General features: G+C 42.5%; 1 protein-coding gene across 2 annotated transcripts in view; it reads right to left on the bottom strand.

The window, feature by feature from the left end:
• Positions 1-5557: 5557 nt before the first annotated feature.
• EGLN3 (egl-9 family hypoxia inducible factor 3) overlaps positions 5558-19651 on the bottom strand; it is a 35237-nt gene continuing 21143 nt past the window's right edge. For both annotated transcript variants that reach the window (XM_032798436.2, XM_032798437.2), the window contains exons 2-5: positions 14022-14141; positions 11060-11196; positions 10128-10201; positions 5558-9713 (exon numbers count right to left, since the gene is read on the bottom strand). In XM_032798436.2, the coding sequence (XP_032654327.1) occupies positions 9676-9713; positions 10128-10201; positions 11060-11196; positions 14022-14141 (369 nt within the window). In that variant the 3' untranslated portion in view covers positions 5558-9675. The remainder of the gene's footprint in view (positions 9714-10127; positions 10202-11059; positions 11197-14021; positions 14142-19651) is intronic.

A 19651-nucleotide genomic window follows, 5' to 3' on the forward strand; every position in this document is an offset into this window, starting at 1 on the left:
GACACTGGAATTTCTGGTTGGTGGCAGTGCTATCAGATCTAAGCTAGGAATTAAGCTTAGAAGGGTACATGCAGGTCCCCACTTTCTGGACGCTAAACTTCAAAGTGGGAATAGTATCTTGACAATGAGCTTCTAAGTTCACGTTGCTGGAAGATGCCTGTGTCTGCTAGTGAACCAAGATCCAGGCGTTCAGCTGCTTAAATGATGGGCAGGGTGGGAAACAAAACATTTGACGGAGGGTTCTTCTTTCTGATCATTGGCTTAACTTACTCATGTAGGCTATGGGAACCCCCTGTTCAAATTCCCCTTCCTCCTACAGTGATTAGACCAAGGCTCTACTAGTTCTCAGATAACTGCTCTAACCGCTGAGCTAGAGAGTCAGTCCAATGCTGGTTTTAGCCCACTTGATATTGAATTAGTCAATTGTTTAATAAAAGTGGAACTTCGAGAGGAGATGGAGGGAAACCTAAATCACACTATTCCACAGTCGAGGGGAGTGCAGGCACTCACCTGAGAGGTGTCAAATCCCTGTTCAAAGCCCCTCTCCCCCACCTTCTCAGGAAGAGGTGGGAGGGATTTGAATTGGGGAAGGGATGGTCCTCCACACCCTTGGTTTATCAGGGAGGACCTTCTTCTTCCCCTGGCTCTTTTAGGTGAGCTCACCTGGAGGAGTCTTATCCTATATGTGCTCAGAGGCCACTTACTGGATTGGGCAGTTGCATACCTACCTATCTCTGTCTGTGACTTGCTCAGGGGAGAGTGAGTTAAAGTGGGTGGCCACTGAGCCTAGGGCAGCAGTGTTCCTGTGCAGGCAGGATACTGGAGCCTATAATGAGGCTATTGGGTGCATGCCCAGAAGACAAACTTAGGTGCTGAGTGAATTTAGGCACCTACAGTGTTAAGCAATAGCCATGGAGTTTTGTGGAGAGCAGTGATGCCTGAAAAATGGGTCCCTAGGTGCCTTTGTGGAAACCACCCTTAGAGCTGCAGTACCTCTGTAGATACCAGCCTGAGAGCTGCAGTTTAATTAGCTACTTCTTAATTTTAGCAAGACTAGAAGTTCCCAGCCCTTCCCTTCTTTTATTGTGCTGTCTCCTCTTCATTCCAGAATCAAGAGAGCATGGGGGAGGGAGCTATTAGGAAGCTCTGCAACTTTTTAATAGCTCCCGGGGCTGGTGGAATAAATATTAAATATGACAGAGTTGTGATGATTTTATACAAACTACAGCAGCTTCAATAGGAAATATCGAGCGTGCCACGCACCAGAATACACAGTAGCCTGATGGTTAAATGCTGCTGGGAGGTGAGACCTGGATTCAAGTCCCTGCTCCACATCATGCAGTGAGGAGAGGTGACCCCTGCTCTTCCTCACAGGCTGTGAGTGCTCTAATCACTGGTGTAAAGGGACGGTGTGTGGGGGGGATGCCTCTTCTTCGAGCTGTGTGGTGGGAGAGACCTAGTGTGGCAGCCCTGTTCTTAGCCACCCTTTGATCATGTGCACCATCTCAGACCCCACACGCAGGATAAGGATGGCAATGTTTAGTTGGTCATTGCTTATGGAACACAAGCACAGAGCTGCTCACGGCTGTCAGGACTGAGGTGCGGACTTTACCAGCACAAACTTGGGCACGTCTGGAATGTAGGCACCTATCAGGTTTAGGCAGCAGGGAGTGGAGGTTGTGAGGATCTAAATTTTGGACTTTGCTGCGATGTTAGATGCCTACAATCCCCTTAAGAATGTAGCCCTCTAGGATTTTTGCATTCATTTTAAAAAGGGAGCTCTCTTATATTATCCGTATTGCTTGCTGGAAACAGAAGATTGCAGCTTCCTAAAATTAATTCCCATTAGAAATCACCCTCTCTCTGGTACACAGGGAAACCCACACACACCCTGTGAAGCTGTCATATCCTTGGACACCTTTAGTCTTCTTGGTGCCTGGCAACTGTTCACAAGCTAGAGCAACAGAGACTCTATTACAGCATGGTAGAGATGTAGCAGATTTCTTGTAGAGGTATTGGAGGAAGAGTGAGAGAACGGTGATAGTAATGTCATCTTTCACAAATTTTAATAGCTCAACTTCCTCAGCATGGGGGGAGGGGGGCTCCAGTTCTCCCATTTTAACAGCCTCTACATTGGCAAAAGTATACACATTTAACAGTATGAACTCTCTTCCTCTTCTTGGAAAGGCAGGCTCAGGGCCAGTATGTATTTGTCTTCACAAGACAGCTAGCGATTTAGCTCGGAACTAGGTCTTAATTTACCCAGGAAGGCAAAAGATCCCATCAGGGCACAGGAGGTTTGAGAAAGAGATATTAGGCTTTGCAGTGAAAAACATGCCCTTGAAGTGAAAAGCTAATACCGAGCTCCTGTAGAGCAATTTTCTGCCATGTTCTCTCTCAGGGAGGAGAAATAAAATGCCGTTGTCCTTAGTTTACAGCTGGGAAAATTAAGGCACAGAAAGATGATATTTGCTCAGGGTTACATGACAGGTGAAGGCAGAGCTTGGAAACAGAATCCAGGTCTCCAGCCTCTCACGATGGCCATATTTAATTACATTTCTATAGGTGCTACATTCAGCTCTAAGCAACCTCCAAGGCTTCTGGGCTCAATTCCCCACCCTGCATGCTATATGCCACGCTGGTGGTCTATAGGAGACGTTCAAGGACCACAACATGAAAAATTGCCTCATCCAGGGGAAGGGTGACATATGTACCTTTATGCTACACCCCCCATTGCTCCAGTTGTAGAGGACATGTCTGGGACAGAAGGAGTGTCAACAACCTGAAGACTGACTGTTATGGGCTGCAGGCTTCTCTAACTTGGACCAGGGCTGCTCCAGCCTCAGCACTGGCTGAATCCAGGCAGTGTGCAACAGGTGACAATGCCACAACATAAAAAAATTTATATAAAGGCGGGGTGCTGGGAAGATACCTTCACTTCTCTGTTTAGGTAGCTACTACATAATAAAAATAACTGTACCAGAGTTTTTGTTTATATACATTTTCAGAGCATTGACGCTGTTAAGAGTAGGGTTGCCACCTTTCTAAATGCTGGTAACTGCATCCCTGGGGCTCCACCCTCTGCCTCACCTCTTCTCCCACAAACGCCCAATCCCTGTCACTCGCGCCTCTCCTCCCCGGAGCCTTTCAAGAATCCTGCCTGTAGGTATGAGTCGACCCTGGCTGAGCAGGGGCTGGCACAGATTAATGACTCAATGCCTTTCCCCACCATGCAGTAACCAGACTTTTGGTTCAGGTGCCATTTAGGGTTGTCAGGTCCCAAAAACTGGTCAGCTAGCAGCCCTAAATGGCACCTGGACAGAGATGCCAAAAACCAGACAGACGGCACCTCTACCCTATCCCTTTTTCTTCCCCATCCCTCATCCCCCTGGCAACTTCCTTCCTCTTTCCCATTCCCTACTCCTATCCCAAGCCCTCTCTCTTCTCCTGCCTTATCTCATCCCCATTTCCATTCCTTCCCCACTGCCTCTTCCCCTACTCCACCTCTCTTGTCCTGCCCCCCATGGGCACTCAGCATTGTACAGAAATGGTGACGACAGGCATTAGGACCCAGGAGTAGCATGCCAGAGCTGCTGCCCTCAGCCCCAAAAGACTGAGCAGGGCAAGCCCTGCTTGGCACTCTCAGAAATGAGGGGTGGGGAGGCAATTCTCCCCTAAACTATGCCCATGGCTAGCATGGGTTAATAATTGGGTACCTCCCTCTACCAATGGTAACTGCATGTTGCCAGGTTCCTTTTTTGACCTGACTGTCTGGTTGAACAATAGACACCTAGCAACCCAGTGTTAGAGGGATTCCAAAATACACTCAGATTAACTCTGATTCTGCTACTTTCTAGATGTCTTACTATGAGACTCTCAGTAGTAAGAACTAAAGAAGTTTCAAAGCTAAGGAAACCAAGAATAGCAATATGCAGCCACAATGATAGTCAACTGCTCCTTGAGCTTGGAGTAATCTACTCCACAGGTTAATTCTCTCCATGCTTAATCATAATCTACACATATTACACTCTCAGATCCATCCACATGCTACACATTACCAAAGAGGTTCTCTCGTCTGCCTCCACTCTGGAGAAATCAGACTCCAGTGTGTAAAGATGCCTAGGCTAAGATCAGGGACCAAAATCTATAATCTCTTTCTTGCTCCAGGAAGATTTACCTCTGTGGGTATCCAGCTAAGGAACAGAATAACTTCTTGGCAGTAACTAGGGTTATCTGCATGCGAGAATTACTAACAAGAGCTTTAGTTCAGCTGCTAGTTTTAGTGTCTAGTGCTGTTTTTTTAAAATCTCATTCCATCTTTCTAGTGGATAGATACGAATGTGTGCTTCTAACCATGATTGGTGAAGGGGGTTATCTAAGTGGGAATGTTCCCACATGAAACTGTGGGAAAAGGGGCTCATTTGTACTAATCCCTCTGCTTTTTAATTTGGACTTCAACCTCTGATATTAGTAACAGTTTTAGTGGTCATGGGAATTCTCAGCGCAATATATTTAGCCCTATTCCTTTGGGGCGGGGGGAAGACGCCACTAAATAGCTGCAATATAAATGTACTATGAATATGTTTCTTTGGGAAACTTTGGCCAAAGAAAAACTGAAGGAGAACTGTGTAAGCTCAAAAGCTTGTCTCTTTCACCAAAAGAAATTGGTCCAATAAAAAGATATTACCTCACCTATCTTGTCTCTCTAACATGGTGGGACCAGCATAACTACAACACAGCAAAACAACTAAACTTTAGGCATTTAGATGGACAATTTCACTTGAGTCCCGATGTGCCACCCCTTGTTCACACTAAAGAGCATGCATTCGCAGGAATAGCCCCACTGACTTCAATGGATTCTCTCCCACTTGTACAGTGAGGAATCCTCAATGTCACAGAATCAGACCATTAACTTGGGCTATACAGAACACTTCAAGTGGGAGGAGGGAATTCTGTAGAGTTCCCCCTTAAAAAAAAAAAAAGGACACCAACTCCTCCAGCACAGGCTGGTTTTGCATAGGAAAAAAATTCCCCACAATAAAAATACTACCAAAGGAAAAAGAAAAGTCAAGTGGAGTTCACAGCACTGCACAGTGAACACGTCCTGGTTGTTCAATTTACAAAATGTTAGTGGAAGTGTGGAGCAGTCTCCCATACTTGTGGAAGAGAAAACTGTGACTCAGTTGGAAAAAGAAACAGAGAAAGGATGTGAACTTTGTTAAAAAATAAAACACATCAGCTGACAATGTTATCTGGCCCAACAGGAGTGTGAAAACAAATAGGCACTTCAAGAAGAGTGTGTAGTTAGCTAGGTGACTAACCTCAAAATAACAGGAAGTGACCAAGGAAACAGGCCAAGCTGCTGGAAACAAAACTGATTTCTTCATTGACAGCTTTCCAGAAACGTGCAGTGCCCCTAAGGACTTCTGCCACCATCTATGAAAAAGTGCTGATTATATGGTCACTGTCATCACGTTTCTCAACTCTATAGGTTCAGCTATGCAACATCTCATACCTCCTCAATAAGAAACAAGATCCAAGAGACTTGCTCAGCACAGAATTTAACATGACCCAGTGTTTATTGACTCCTGCAACATTTGTTTCATTCCACATTCTTTTTTTTAATAAACATGAACACAAAATGTGCTGGATTGTAAAATATCACCACATGAATCAGTATCTATTGACTCCAAAGTGTCAGCATTGTTGACCAGCATACAACCTGACAAGAGAAGGTTTACCCATAACTCACTCTCAAAGAGACCAGCTGGTAGTACATCACAGCTGAAGTAAAAATAGTTAATTTGCCTGCAAATAGATATTTTCCTTTCGATGCAAATGGTATTCGAGCCAACTATTTGCAAAGAATATTCAAACATTTTAAATTCAACAGAAATGGAATAAAATACTTCAAGGGGTTAAAAAATGAAAAGCTCATGATCTTTTCAAACTCTACTTCTGCAGAAGTCATTTAATCACAGGAGCAAGGATAACCTAGAAGGGAAAAAAAGATTAATGAGAGGCCACTTTGCTCAAGAGGCCAACAAGTTAGGTATAGGCTTAAGAATATAAATAGCCTCTATATTATCAAGGCCTTCTGTTTTTGTTTTGAAAGAAGTTGTTTGTCCTCTCCCAGCTTTCTTTCACAACCAGCAGGCGCTGTTGGGAGCGATAGCTTAGTGGAGCTCGCATATCTTCCAACACTGCCTAATATGAAATGAAGTCACATTGTGAAAGGCAACTAATGTTATTATTTTTATTTATTTTTTTTAAAGCCATGGATTCTCCATCACTGGCAATTTTAAAATCCAGATTGGATTTTTTTTTTCCCCCTAAAAGCTCTTCTCTAGGAAATATTTTGGAGAAGTTCCATGGTGTGTGTTCTACAGGAGGTCAGACTAGGTAATCAAAATGGTGCCTTCTAGCCTCGGAATCTTTGTGGGGGGTAGGGGGGGAAGAACCTTTCACATTGCTTGCCTTTGGTGTACAGAAGTCCTGCAGATGTGAATGATGAAGGCACACATTTACCTGTGTGTGTAAACAAGCTGTTGGTGCCTTTGGGAAGACCGAAAATTAAATACACTGGAGAAGTAAGTCTGTTTTCACAGCCAGATGGCACACAATGCTTAGCTATCTATGTTTTAAACACTTTGCCATGAAACCCAAAGCTGGAAAGAAACTCCTTTAGTCCGTATCTAGAGAAGCAATTCATGCATTTTATTATTGGTACAGCTGCTAAAAGAAAACTTCGTTCTGGTGCAGCAGTTTGCAAGCATCCCCCTCAAGAAAATGTGGGAGAGGCTTCAAGAATAAGGCTTCATTAATGACTTGTTAAAATTAGTGTGTGAAATGTCCACAGAAATCTTTCCACTGATCTCCGATCTGTGGCGAGGGAAAGGGAGAATACTTTATAATCCTGTATACTCAGTTTCTTGATGTTTAAATTTTACATATTGAGAGATGAAAGGTCTGTCTCTTCCAGGTTAAGAAAAAAAAAATCAAAAAATCAATCCATCAATACTCTTACCTAGACCAAGAGAATATAGGCTGAAACTGAAAACATTTAGCAAACATTTTCTTTATAATAAATGCACCGATTTCTCCACACACCACAAGCACACTTCTGGTGCCTTATGCAACAAAAGTACCTTTAATATCCAGACCCTTTTAAAAAAAATGTACACACTACTTGGTTGTAGGCAGCTGATGTGATTTGCACTAACATTAGGTAGTAATGGGCTACTTTGATTAAGTTTAGAGTTTCTGAAATCTATCAAAAGCAATGAGTTTTTAGTATGCTTGGCCCCTCAAATAATTAAACTCCTTTAAAGAAGTTTTTAAAATGTAGAAAATGTCAGCTTTACACACAGACACTCAAACTATTAAAGCATAATCCCCTGCAGCCAGTCTTTCAGAGAGTTCAACATTTAACTATTTACATAAATTTGTCTTTCAAGGAGTCACCCATTGCTTTCAGTTAAGATTTTTGACTCTTTTGGAATTGGAATTGCAAGTTGATTAAGTTTCCTTCAAGCCCATTCTGTGCTACTTAGATGCATCTGTAGTGGAAGAATTTTACTTTACAAAAGAAATGTATCAAATTAAATGCCTTATTTGAGGGAACCTAGTAGGATTTATAGGGATTGTCTCATCTTCCCTCCTCAAATGCAGATCTCTCATTCACAGCAGGATATGTGACCTGAAGACACACACAAGTCAAGCCAAGTGGAGTTAAAACCACATGATCACTACTGGATCCCCAGTAGAAATCTGAGAGGAACAGGGGTTGGCCAATACTGGTTCACTTAGAAGTCAGACTTCAACAAATGGGCATAAAGATGTCCCTCTGTTTTCTTAAAGAACACAATTGGCTCAAAATACTCAATTCTTTTTGCCATTTCTCATCCAGAAAAGCTGCTGCTTTTATATCTTGTGTTGCTGTTGCACTTTTGTCCCTAGCTAGGAGGCTTGAATAATGTCAAAAGTTCCTAATTTGGCAGTGCCTAGCACTCACATCATCACTCATTCTCTGCTTCAAGCCATGTGCTTCCCCATGACTGATGTCCTGCCAATTGCTCCCCTTCTGGCCAGGCATGTGACAAACTGAATCAAGCATGGGTTGGTTAAAATGGGGAAGAAAAATCATAATTGGCAGGGCCCCCCCAAAACCATTGTGGTCCCCTGACGCATGGGAGTATGGGAAAGAGAGGAAAGCATACACTTGGAAGACGTTAGTAGGTACTGACATACGTTAACAAGCCTGGTATAACTATATTAATGAAGAGGGAAAGTTTATACACTAGGTGTACAATTGTTAAAACAAGAACGATTTATTTCCGTGCTCAACGTCACCATGACAATTATCTCAACATCAGTGAGATCTATACTGAGCTGCTGACTATGTACTGGTTTTGGAAGATTAAGCTGCTTGAGGACACCTTGGAAGTTATTCATCTAGCTTTTAAATTAAAAAAAAAAAAAGTGAAGAAAATGTGTTCCTGTTCATCTGAGCCTAATTTTTTTTTTTTTGGTACATCTTGTGGCTCAAATGCAGGAGGGAAAATAATTTGGAACAATTGGGACAGCATCACTTTTTCATTCAAAGTGCACACACATACAAAATTAACCAATTGTCCGAGCTCAGGATGGGCATGAGAGAGAGAGAAATCAAAATGCTAAATTAGAGAAAGCTTTTCATCATACATTTGTCAGGATGCCAAACATATCTTTACCTTCCAAATTCACACTTCTACCATACACAAGTTGGTATATAGAGACTGAATTAAAAATTCTTGGCTCTAAGGGCTAAAGCATTTTGTGTGCCATCAACCTTCCCAGCTTACCAATCTTTCAGAGAAACCAGCTGCTTTAAAAAACAAATGGAAAATGGAAGTGAACATTGATCCATCTCAAATCAAAAAGAAAAAAAATATATCACAAAATTGTGAACAGATGAGCAACTGCCTCCCCACCCTCTGTCCGGGGGCTGTAAAAGAGCAAAGCAACTGAATTGCTACTACTTGACCACTGAAATGTGAACAAAATCCAGGCAGTTTGATGGCAATGCGGAAGATTATCCTTTTACAAAGTAATAATACAGGAGAGTTAAGCCAATGCTCTGTGCAACAAAAGTGATTAGCAGCTCATCAATGGCCCCACGTTAAGCATAACAGAAGATGAACCTCTACAAATACCTAGTTTAATTTCACATTTCCAATATCTTGCACTGCCCATCAGCATCTGCAACAGATTTTAATTTGTAAATCTCCTTCCCATTGAGCTAAGAAATTTACATAAAGTGCAAATAAAACTCAGGTTTTTTCCCCACTGGTTCCAATACTTGTTATCTTTATTACCACCATTACTAAAAGCCAGCTGGCTTAGCCACTTGCATTACGCTTTGGTGACATTCTTCTTTTACTGAAATCTTGGTTAGTTTCTTCAGTTAAAGGCAAATAGAAAACAAGGGTTTCTTCTGCCAGATGCAGACATAATAGGAGGCTACTGAGAGTACCATCAATGTAATATGCAGGCGTTAGACAAATCAGCACATTCCTGTGGGTAAGAAGAATGTCTAATGTTTCACTGGAAATGGACAAGTCATCTTTGGATCTCATCATTTGCAAAGAGTTCAGAAACTGTTGTGATAGAAGCACTATGCCAGCAGATCACTGTTCAGTCTTCATGGAGAACAGCTTCTGTCTTCCCAGCATCTACAATGAACAATTGCAAATGCAGTTAAGTTATAGTAAGTAAGTGTTTTGAACATCTAATGTGATGGCGGTAATCAGAAGACTCAGTTGGGGAAAGTAATATATCTGTATAAGAACTGCCATACTGGATCAGACCAATGGTCCATCTAGCATAGTATCCTGTCTCCTACAGTGTCCAGTATCTGAGGTTCAGGGAGAGTATACGGAACAGGACAGTTGGAATGATCTATCCTTGACTTCTCATTTTGGCAGTCAGAGATATAGGCCTGTCTACACTACAGAGTTAGGCCAGCTGTGTGGGCCCATGCAGTTCTGTAGTGGTTGTGACATCACAGCATGGTGCATGCTGGGTAGCCATAGTGAAACAGAAATGCCTTGAATTATTTTCAGTAAAGATTTATGAAAAAGTCATACCAGTTAAATTCCTAAACTTTTTTTTGGCTTCTGCTCTTTCTTCAGCATCAAAATACCACACAGTCATGGCATATCTGTTAACAAAAGGAAATGATTTATTTCTTAGATTCCCAAGAAGACACTGAAACACCTAAGAACACTGGGTTTTTATTCTCATACAGAGAACTCAAAACACTAGTTTGTCTATTGCAAAACTAGAAGCAGACAAATAAACAACTAATTTGATTTTTGGGTGATAAAACAAACCAGGGAATCTCTGTGTGTCTCTGTGTCTGTAAAATCCAGGGGATAATTTGTGCTATACCTTTGGGAAGCTTAGCACAGATCTGGCAGAGGGAGGGCAGAAATCACTTTAAGATCTTCCCATTCTAGGTGCTGAAACAATCCCTGGGGTGACTAAGCCAGCTTGGGGGTTGCTCTAACTTATGGTAGTCTGCCCTGGCTTGGCCTGGCCTGGCTTGCCTTGCCAATGGTTAGCAGCAGGACCCACAATTCCTGTAATGCTAGATGATATAGGCCTACTCCAAGGACCCCCACACTCATATTTACTATGGCTGTTTTATGCAGAGCCTGCCACTGAAGAATTCTCTCCTTACCAGCTGAAGGGCTTACAGTCCCAGTTTGCTGTCACAACAGCATTCATGGGCCGCAGCAAATGGGGTAGAGGGAGTGGGGAATTTCACCCTATATGTGATGCACGTATATGGCTTGATCCTGCTGCTCATTTTTGTGAGGAAATTTACATTAACATCAATAGTCTCAGATAAACTCCATTCACATTAGGTAGTTATACTGTACATATGCATGTGTGCATATATACAGATCCCCCCCCCCCCCATAAAGGTTATATATTTTTATATACTATATATGTTTGGAAAAGAGCAAAGCTCTTTAATCTTTGGCTACATGTCAGTGCTGAACATCTTATTTACCTGGTTGCATAGGAAGGTTGCACTTCATGTGGGTTCCTTCGGTCTGACCAGAAAAAAAGTAACCTGTCAAAAATGGGCTCAACATCTGCTACATAGGACTTTCCTTCTGGGAATATTCGAAGAATTCCACCATGCAGCTGAAAGTAGAGTGAAGGATTATTTTTCCCTCACATACACCCCTCCACAGACACACATTTTAAAATGATAATTTTTTCCTCTAACACACAACAAATGTGAAGTAAAAGTTGAGGGCAATGCAACAGCAGCACATTGCAGTGCTGGAAAGGTGTTGTTGCCTCACATTAGTCACTCTGATTTTAGCAAACAATTCAGATTAATTGAGCACAAACATCTGTTTAAACAAAGTCAGCCACGATGAAACAGCAACTGCTTTTTTGAGACAGGACTTCCCCCTTCACAGAAGCTCTGTCACAATCATATGGAAACCACCTGAGCTCATAGTCTCATTTCTAAAATTAGTTAAGACTCATAAGAAGATTGTTTGTTCATTCTTACTGGTCTGAGATCAGACTTCATTGCATGACTGTCAAATGACATTTCAAAACCCTGGTATTGCAGTCACATAGGCATTCTCTTTTGGGTCTGACAGTGGAATGCTGCACTGGACATTAACATGCAGGTGTATCCTGCCATCTAAAGTTGCATTTTATACATAAAATTGTATATACATCCTCCACTCTTCTCACTCCTTCTGGTCCTTGTAGTGTGGCTTCTGTCACATCTCTCACTCTGGTTTCTGATGATCTTATGGGACAGTTTGCGCTAATTTACCTGCATCAGTGGAAGTGCACAGGATACAAGTCTGTGCTTCCATCCTCCTAGAGGACTAAGGGAAGTGCAACAGGTCAAGTAGATGGTTATCTTTTTTTCCCTTTCAATATGTGGAGGTATTATTCAGAACATGCTGTAGGTTCAGGATTGTGTTCTTCTGTAATGCAGGATTTTTCAGTGGCAGTATCTCTCTAATATTAGATCACTTTTGGGATTTAGTAGAGGAAGCTTGTGTTGGCACTTAAAGGGATAGCTGCTTAACATGACCAATGCATGTTAAGAAGAAGGTGACCGTAGTATTATCTGACCAGGAAATAACCTGGGAACAGGTTTGAAAGCATTCTAACAACAGAAATCTGAAGGAACATTCTTTTGATTTTACAAGCCCTTATCTTGTTTATTATTTAAGGTCTGATAAATCCCTTGCTCAGGGCTGAATTAATTGCTTTGTAATGATACAATGTGCACGGAAACAGAAATGAGACAGCTCACCCCATTTGGCAAAGAAACTCATGGGATGTAGCCAGAGAGGCAGGAAAACTCTCTCCGACTCCCCTTATGAAGTATGCTGTGACCCCTTGAATGGAAGGGTTTTAAAGACCTGGGGATTATACAGGGGGCAAGGCCTCCCAATCAGGACAGGAGTACAGAGAGGGTGAGACAGTGCTGCAGAAGAGCTTCAGTTTTGGCTCCGATACTGGAGGTACAGTCATAAAGAAACAAAGCTACTTCTCATACTCAGGAAGTGCTTCCTTTGCTGGGTCTGATCTTGCTTTCAGCTGAAGTCAATGAAAGTTTTTCCACAGGATTCAATGGGAGCATGGTCAGACCAGTTGAGCAAAAACTTGCAACTTTAATGTATTAAAGGGTCAGGCTTCTAATGAGACAGTTGGAGCCAGAAAACATGACTAATGGCCCCAATCCACTGGGGTAACTCCTAGAGGCCACACAAAACGGAGTCTGAAGCTGCAGGCCTATAAGCCTGAACAGATCACTCCTAAAATACTAAACCATCATGGAAAGTTCACCTTTGACAGATTCTACTAGTGCCAAAGGCAGTCAGAAAAATAAAACAGAGATCAGGAATGTAAAGTAAAAGGAAGATCGGCTACCATGAGACTTCTAGTCTCCAAATGTTCTGCATGCCTGACTCACAGGAAGGCAAGCAGTCTTTCTGGACTCAAGGGACCCAATCTTCAGTTAATCCGTTCCTGTGCTTGAGGCTGGGGACAAAAGATAGCTTTAAACCACCTTTGTGTTCTCAGTATTCTAGGACCATGCAAGGCCCTGACTGACTCCCAACATAAGGCAGAGCAGCACTGGGGCTTGGTCCTCAACATGCATTCAGTATGCCCCCTATGTTGAGAAGGGCTCATGTAGAGCATTTATATCAGTTCTACTTTAGCCAGGGGGCATGGGGAGGAGGGAAAATCCCTGAACAAGGTTATTCCCATGGGGCTTTTACATCCACTTTATAGCACTTTTATGTTTGGAGAGAGGCATAAAGCAGCCTTTGTCTAACCAGGAAGCAGTCACAATACTCAGGTCTTTAAATTAAGGTGAGAGAGATCATGAACATTTCTGGCAAGAAATTTTCTAACAAAGCCAGGAAAGATCAGACTTCACATTCCTAATATCCCTAAGATGAAAAACAAGCATAAATTAATAAATGTCTTTCACGCCCTCTTCATGAATCATAAGCAGTAAAAAAGGACACAAACCCAATTTTTATAGATCCTTTGCAGGTCAACTTAAAGGGACAGATCCCAGAACTGACCTGCCATTTTTTTGTTTAGACTGCTCCCAGATTCCACTTAATCCTGAGTGGATGTGGTTTCTTTCTAAATGCTTCATTACCCTTTTCTCTAAAAGAAACTAAAATGCCAGCAGCCCAGCACATGAGCTGTTCTATAACAACAAACTGGAAGGGAAAATGGAAGAAAAAAAAACTAATAAGGAAACGATTTCAGTTTCAAGCTTCCAAAGGGGTTACTAAAAACAGCAAGAAAACCCAAAACGTAACTGAAAAGTACAGTTTTTAAATCAGCTGGTCAAGAGTTCATGAAAATATGAAATGCAAATCAACAACTGATAGCAACAGACTGTTTCTGGGCCAGCCTTCCCTTGCCTAGAAATATGGCGTTGCTTTTGGAACCCTTGGCGCACATACCTTTGAGTCCCAGTCCTTATTCAGGTAATAAATACAGGTGATACAGCGCCCATCGCCATTTGGATTGTCTACGTGACGAACATACCCAGTTCCGTTCCCAGGGTAGCAAGCTACCATTGCCTAAATGAAAGAAAAATATCCATCAACTAAATTCCCCCTCGCTTTGTTTTTTAAAACCTTCTTGAATAGTTGATTTGACTCTAAATACTAAATTATTCAGAGCATCAATCCAAAGATTCCGGTGGATACTAACAATAGGACCGATCACATAAATTTCTTTGCCCATATTATCCTGCCTATGGGCAATTCCATACATGTAATGCCTTTGGTGTATAAGAGCAAGTACACTGGAGAGGGTAATTGTTTTAGCATATTACTCAAAATAAACTAAGGAATCAAGTTACTATTATTTAAAAGCTACATAACTTTCGACAGCAGCTTGTTGTTAAAGGGAGAGTATCTCAAAGGTTTGCTAGGGTTTCTAAGGCTGCAGCGTCACTGTTAATCAGAAGTTCTTGGTCATAGTGAAAGCAGACATCAATCCTACTATGCTGAAGTTTTGCTGCGTCCCCATCCTCCAGTCCAAGTTTCCTGCACACATATCTCATGTCCAAAACCACCACATGCAATTGCAAATTCAGGTTCTCCAGGAGTGAAGTGTGCAGAGATATGCAAATCTTTAGGTTGTGCTTGAACATGTTTGCTGTCACGGGCTGAGCCACAGAAGTAACCAAAATTTTTCAGAATCACAATTCTTCCTTTGATCATCCTCAAACTTGCTGATGTGGCCATTTAAGTCATGGTTTGGTTAATTTCACATTTAATGGTGAGAAGAATCAACACAAACATGAATCATTTTGAACCAAAAGACAGAACTAAAGATGACTAGGGGGAGTATGTATTTAGCACTTTAAAAAAAGATTGGTCTTTGCTGCACATACACATTGAACATGATTTCATCCCAGCAGAATGATATTAGCAGACAGGGGACTGGATGCTCAAGGGATTATCAATAGGTTACCACACCTCACTTGTCTAAGTTATTGGTCTGAATTGGTATTGACAACCTAAGTGCACTAAACTCTAGTAAGATATGGCCATACTAGCCTTTCCCCCTTACAACTTTTCCTCTATTGTTAACACTGGAGGAATGGAATAGGTAATAGCAATGGTGGCAATCAGCCAGCCAGCACAATGGATCTCTCTGAACTTCTGTTCATTAAGCTTAGACTCTGTTCCCTCAAGGGTGTGCCAATTGCAGAAATGACTGTACACACAGTTGCACACATACTGTTCTCTATTTTTAATGCTACTATAATTTACTTTCCTTCACATTGCCTATCCTTTCCTGTAAAGGTTGCCAGAATGGCAATATCAAGTCATTATGGTATGCAATTTATAATCTGCTCTGCTGTTCAAGCCCCTATGGACATAGCAATTTTAAGGCCCAATCCTACAAGGTAAGGTAAGAATCTCAAGGAGGTGATGCATGCTTTTAATTCCCATGAATATCAATGGGCACTCTTAGGACGTGCTAGCACCTTGCAGGATAGGTCTCTAAGGCCCTATTCACACGATAGTCATTTCAGGGAACGTGGCTACAAATTGGCACCCAACTTGCAATGTAGGCTGAACCTCAATGATATTTCATTACCAGACTGAGGAACACCACTGAGGTCCATTCTGCACTGCAGTACTGGAAACAGGCTAAGCGACAAATCTGGTTGGAACCAGCTTCCTTGACAGTTATATTTGCAATGTAGAGGGAATCCATGACTGTGAGCTCTGGCAGTAGAGGAAGGACAATACTAACCCTTTGTACCAAAGGAACAATACTCTTTGGCTGATTGAGATGTCTGGCTTGAAAACAAGGTATTTACACAACATTATCGTGGTGCTGGATGGCCAAGGAAGGCTTTCTTCAATGGGCAGACATCATTTGAATAGCAGCGAATTGTTCAAATAAAAATTCAGAGTGATTGAGGTTTGATAAAAAGTGAGCTCTTGTGGTGTAATAAGTCAAAGGTTGTCACTAAAGGTACATCTACGCAGCAGCTGAGAGGTGTATCCCCAGCACTGGTAGACATATATGCACTAGCTCTGCTCAACCTAGTGCCCCAAAAGAGCATGTCCCCATCATGGCATGAACATACCAGGATCTCAGACAGTGTTGTACTTGGGTGGATAGCCAGAGCTGCTGCCCAGGCCGCCGCAACCACCCTGCTACGTTTAGTGTACTAACTCAATCAGAGCTAGCACGTGTACACATCTTCCTGAGTTGTGAACTACACCTCCCAGCTGCTGTGTGTAGACAGCCTAAGGCCCAGAGTCTACTTAGGGGCTGATCGGCTCAGTGTTTCAGTACAAAATCCCTAGGTGCCCTGCTACCTAGTGGAATCCTCAGCCCACAGCTAGGTACCCAGACTCCCTATACCAGGAGTTTCAAACTCAATTTACCTTAGTGCCAGTGCCAGTCCTCAAATCCTCCCATCAAATAAAGAAACAGATCTTAAGATGGTTAAAGAAAACGTAGTTTGACAGCATCCAGTCTAGCAAGAAGGGCTTTGGAATATGCTTGCTTGGAAACTAACCCCAATAAACATCGCATTGTCTGCGCTTCAGACTTCTGGTCTTTTGCTGCCTGCGTGACAAGAACTAGGGAAGTTGGAGGGTTGAGGGAAAACCCTCTAACATAGGTCAATGTGCATTAGGGAACTTTTAGTGCACGGCAGGAGGGTCCACATGGACAGTTAGTGCATGGCCCGCATACTGTAGATTTACACTCCAGCATGCTGAATACTAACTTGCCATCTCAGCAAGCCCTCTGTCTCTCACATGCTCACACTCAAGACCTCTCTCATGCTCGTCTAGGGTGACCAGATATCCCAATTTTATAGGGACAGTCCTGGTTTTTGGGTCTTTTTCTTATATAGGCTCCTATTACCCCCCCACCACCCATCTCGATTTTTCACATTTGCTGTCTGGTCACCCTATGCTTGTCCCACAGTTACCTGTGCAGCGGGCAGTCTTGGGTGGGAGCTATGCTGCCCCCACCTCTTGGTGGTCTGCAGTCAGCTCTCTTGCTGCAGGGGCGGACGGATATCACGTCTTAGTTAGTCTTTGAGCAGGCCAATAGGATCAAGCCCCACTGGTGAGATTAAACAAAGGAATGTCTGTTTGAGAATCCCACTTCAAGGCCTCTGCTTGAGCTAGTGCTCAAAGAAGCTCATTAGCTGTGGGGCAATGTCAGAACATAGGTAGCTTTGCAAGTGCCATCTGGTGGCAAGTTAGACAGTGGGAGAAGGAGGGGTTAGGCAGCAGTTGAGTGTTGGTTTTGAAAGTATCAGTGGTGCCTAAATATCTTTGAGGATATGGATCTAATCGTAACACTGAGGCCAAAATCTCCCCAGGCCTCCCTATGTACTACATTCTAATAAGAAATATGTGCTTTTACTCAGCAGAAGACTCGAGGTATTAATTATTATTATTTTGTATTGTCTGCAGCTGCAACTTATAGAGTCCCTGGGGATGAATGAGTAGAACAATTACCATAGCATCCAAAAGCACTGAACGTGTTTATGTAAAAGGTTAAATAGGAGCTTTCCAGCAGCAGCAGACTCAGGGGCAGAAGAGCAGAAGTGAAATATCCTTTTTCCTGGCACTAGTAATATTTGAATGAAGCCTTAAACAATGAAGGGAAATCATTGCGGCCCTCCTAAAGCCTGTTGAAATGATATCAAGTTTTATCAGAGCACTGGCTGGAGCAGCTCCAGTATAGGTCAAGCTGGCCTCAGCAGGGCTTCCAGCTGTTAGTACTGCTTTTGAATTCATTGGAAAGCAAACAAGAAACAGGAGATGAGCGGAGTGACCCAGCCCTAATTTAGGTAATTGGTGAACATTGGTATTTGCCAGTTTAGCACTTGGGCTTGCTGCAAAAAATAGAGACTGGATCTGATCAACGAAATCACTGTTTAGGGGAGCAGCTAGTGCAACAACAATTATTCCCTATGGATTTCTGTTGGTGTGTTAAGAATACTTTCCTCTGGGGGAAAGTCTATCCCCAAAAACTAATTCTGATTTAATATAAATCAAATCAGGCAGTAGGAAGTATGAATGTGCCCTGTTCTGTTATTTTATAGCAGTGAAATCAGCTGCAACGACTGCGAATAGGCTTAACTTCCTACTGCAAATACTCAACAGTAAATCTCAGCCAATACCCTCCTTTTAATAAAAGTGAATCAGCAGGTGAATTTGCTTTCATTAGTCTGCAATTTGTTGATGCCAAAAATACACTATGGTCTAATACTCCAGATTAAAAACTCACATCAGTGTACATACATACTACTTAGCTGGTTAAAGGCTGACTAGCTGACAATCACAAATTAAAGCCCTAAAATCCTGGAGTGTTATTTACTATGTGTTTGTAATTAGATCATAGAGGGGGGCTTGTGATTGGTTGTCTGTCTCAAGTCTTCTATGTAGCAAACCTAGGGAACTTGGAAACCATGAAGGAATCAAGAATCCTACTGTTTCTGCACTGTCATTATCTGAGATGTTTGTTTTACACCCACTTGGGAAACCTAATCACCAGTTAAATGAGAAGTAATATTATCCGTAGCAATTATATGTTGCACAAAAATATTTACAAAAGGAAATAATGATAAATCAATTTGTAATATATGATTCGACTTTACCAGGGAAAGAACTCTGCAAGTCACAGAAGACTGCAAGGAAATATAAATGAAGACTGGAAGTATACAAAAAGCTAGAGATGTATAAAGAGTCCCCATTCCCCCTCACCTCATTCTCTCTCTCCTCAATGCTTCCACTAGGGAAAAGCCAGGGTTAATTTTTCTTACTACTGGCCTGCAGCCACCTCACAATACACTGTGGAATTGTCAGATTTCACAAGCTAAGTAGAGCTGGGTTAGTCACTACTTGCAGAGGAGTTCTTCAAGGAATTCCTGGGTGGTGATGGTGGGTTAGAAGGTGGCATTTTTTCCTCTATGTTAGCATTGAGCCAGTGCCTCAGTGTCATGCTGGTAGGGACTATAAAATGTGACATTTTAGGATAAGATGTAAATGCAAGGTACTGACATTTGGGACAACCATAGGTCCCAAACCTTTCGCCAACCTCGGGGCTGTTATTTCCAGTGACCCAATAAAATTCTGCCTTGGATAATTACCATCTGCTTGCATAAATTACCTCTATAGGTATCTGCTGGTTCCAGTATTTTTTCCATTTTCTGTACCAGACTATTGTATAGCGTTGCTGTTTGTCATTAAACAGATGCTATACTTGATCCCAGGAGATGGCATGGTGATCCCTCTCAGTGGTTCTCAAACTGTGGGTTGGGACCCCAAAATGGGGTCACCAGGTTTGGTGTTACACTTGCTGGGGCCTGGGGCTGAAGCCACAGCCCAAGCTCCATCACCCGGGGCCAAAGCCACAGCCTGAGGGCTTCAGCCCTGGGTGGTGGGGCTCAGGTTACAGGCTCCCTGCCCAGGTTACAGGCTCCCTGCCTTTGGGCTCTGGCCCCCTTGCCTGGGGTGGTGGGGCTCAGGGGAGCTTACAGTTCAGTATCCTCTCTTGGCATTGTGTAGTAATCTTTGTTGTCAGAAGAAGGTCA

The sequence above is a fragment of the Chelonoidis abingdonii genome, chromosome 4 (assembly GCF_003597395.2).
Source record: "Chelonoidis abingdonii isolate Lonesome George chromosome 4, CheloAbing_2.0, whole genome shotgun sequence".
Lineage (NCBI taxonomy): Eukaryota > Metazoa > Chordata > Testudines > Testudinidae > Chelonoidis > Chelonoidis abingdonii.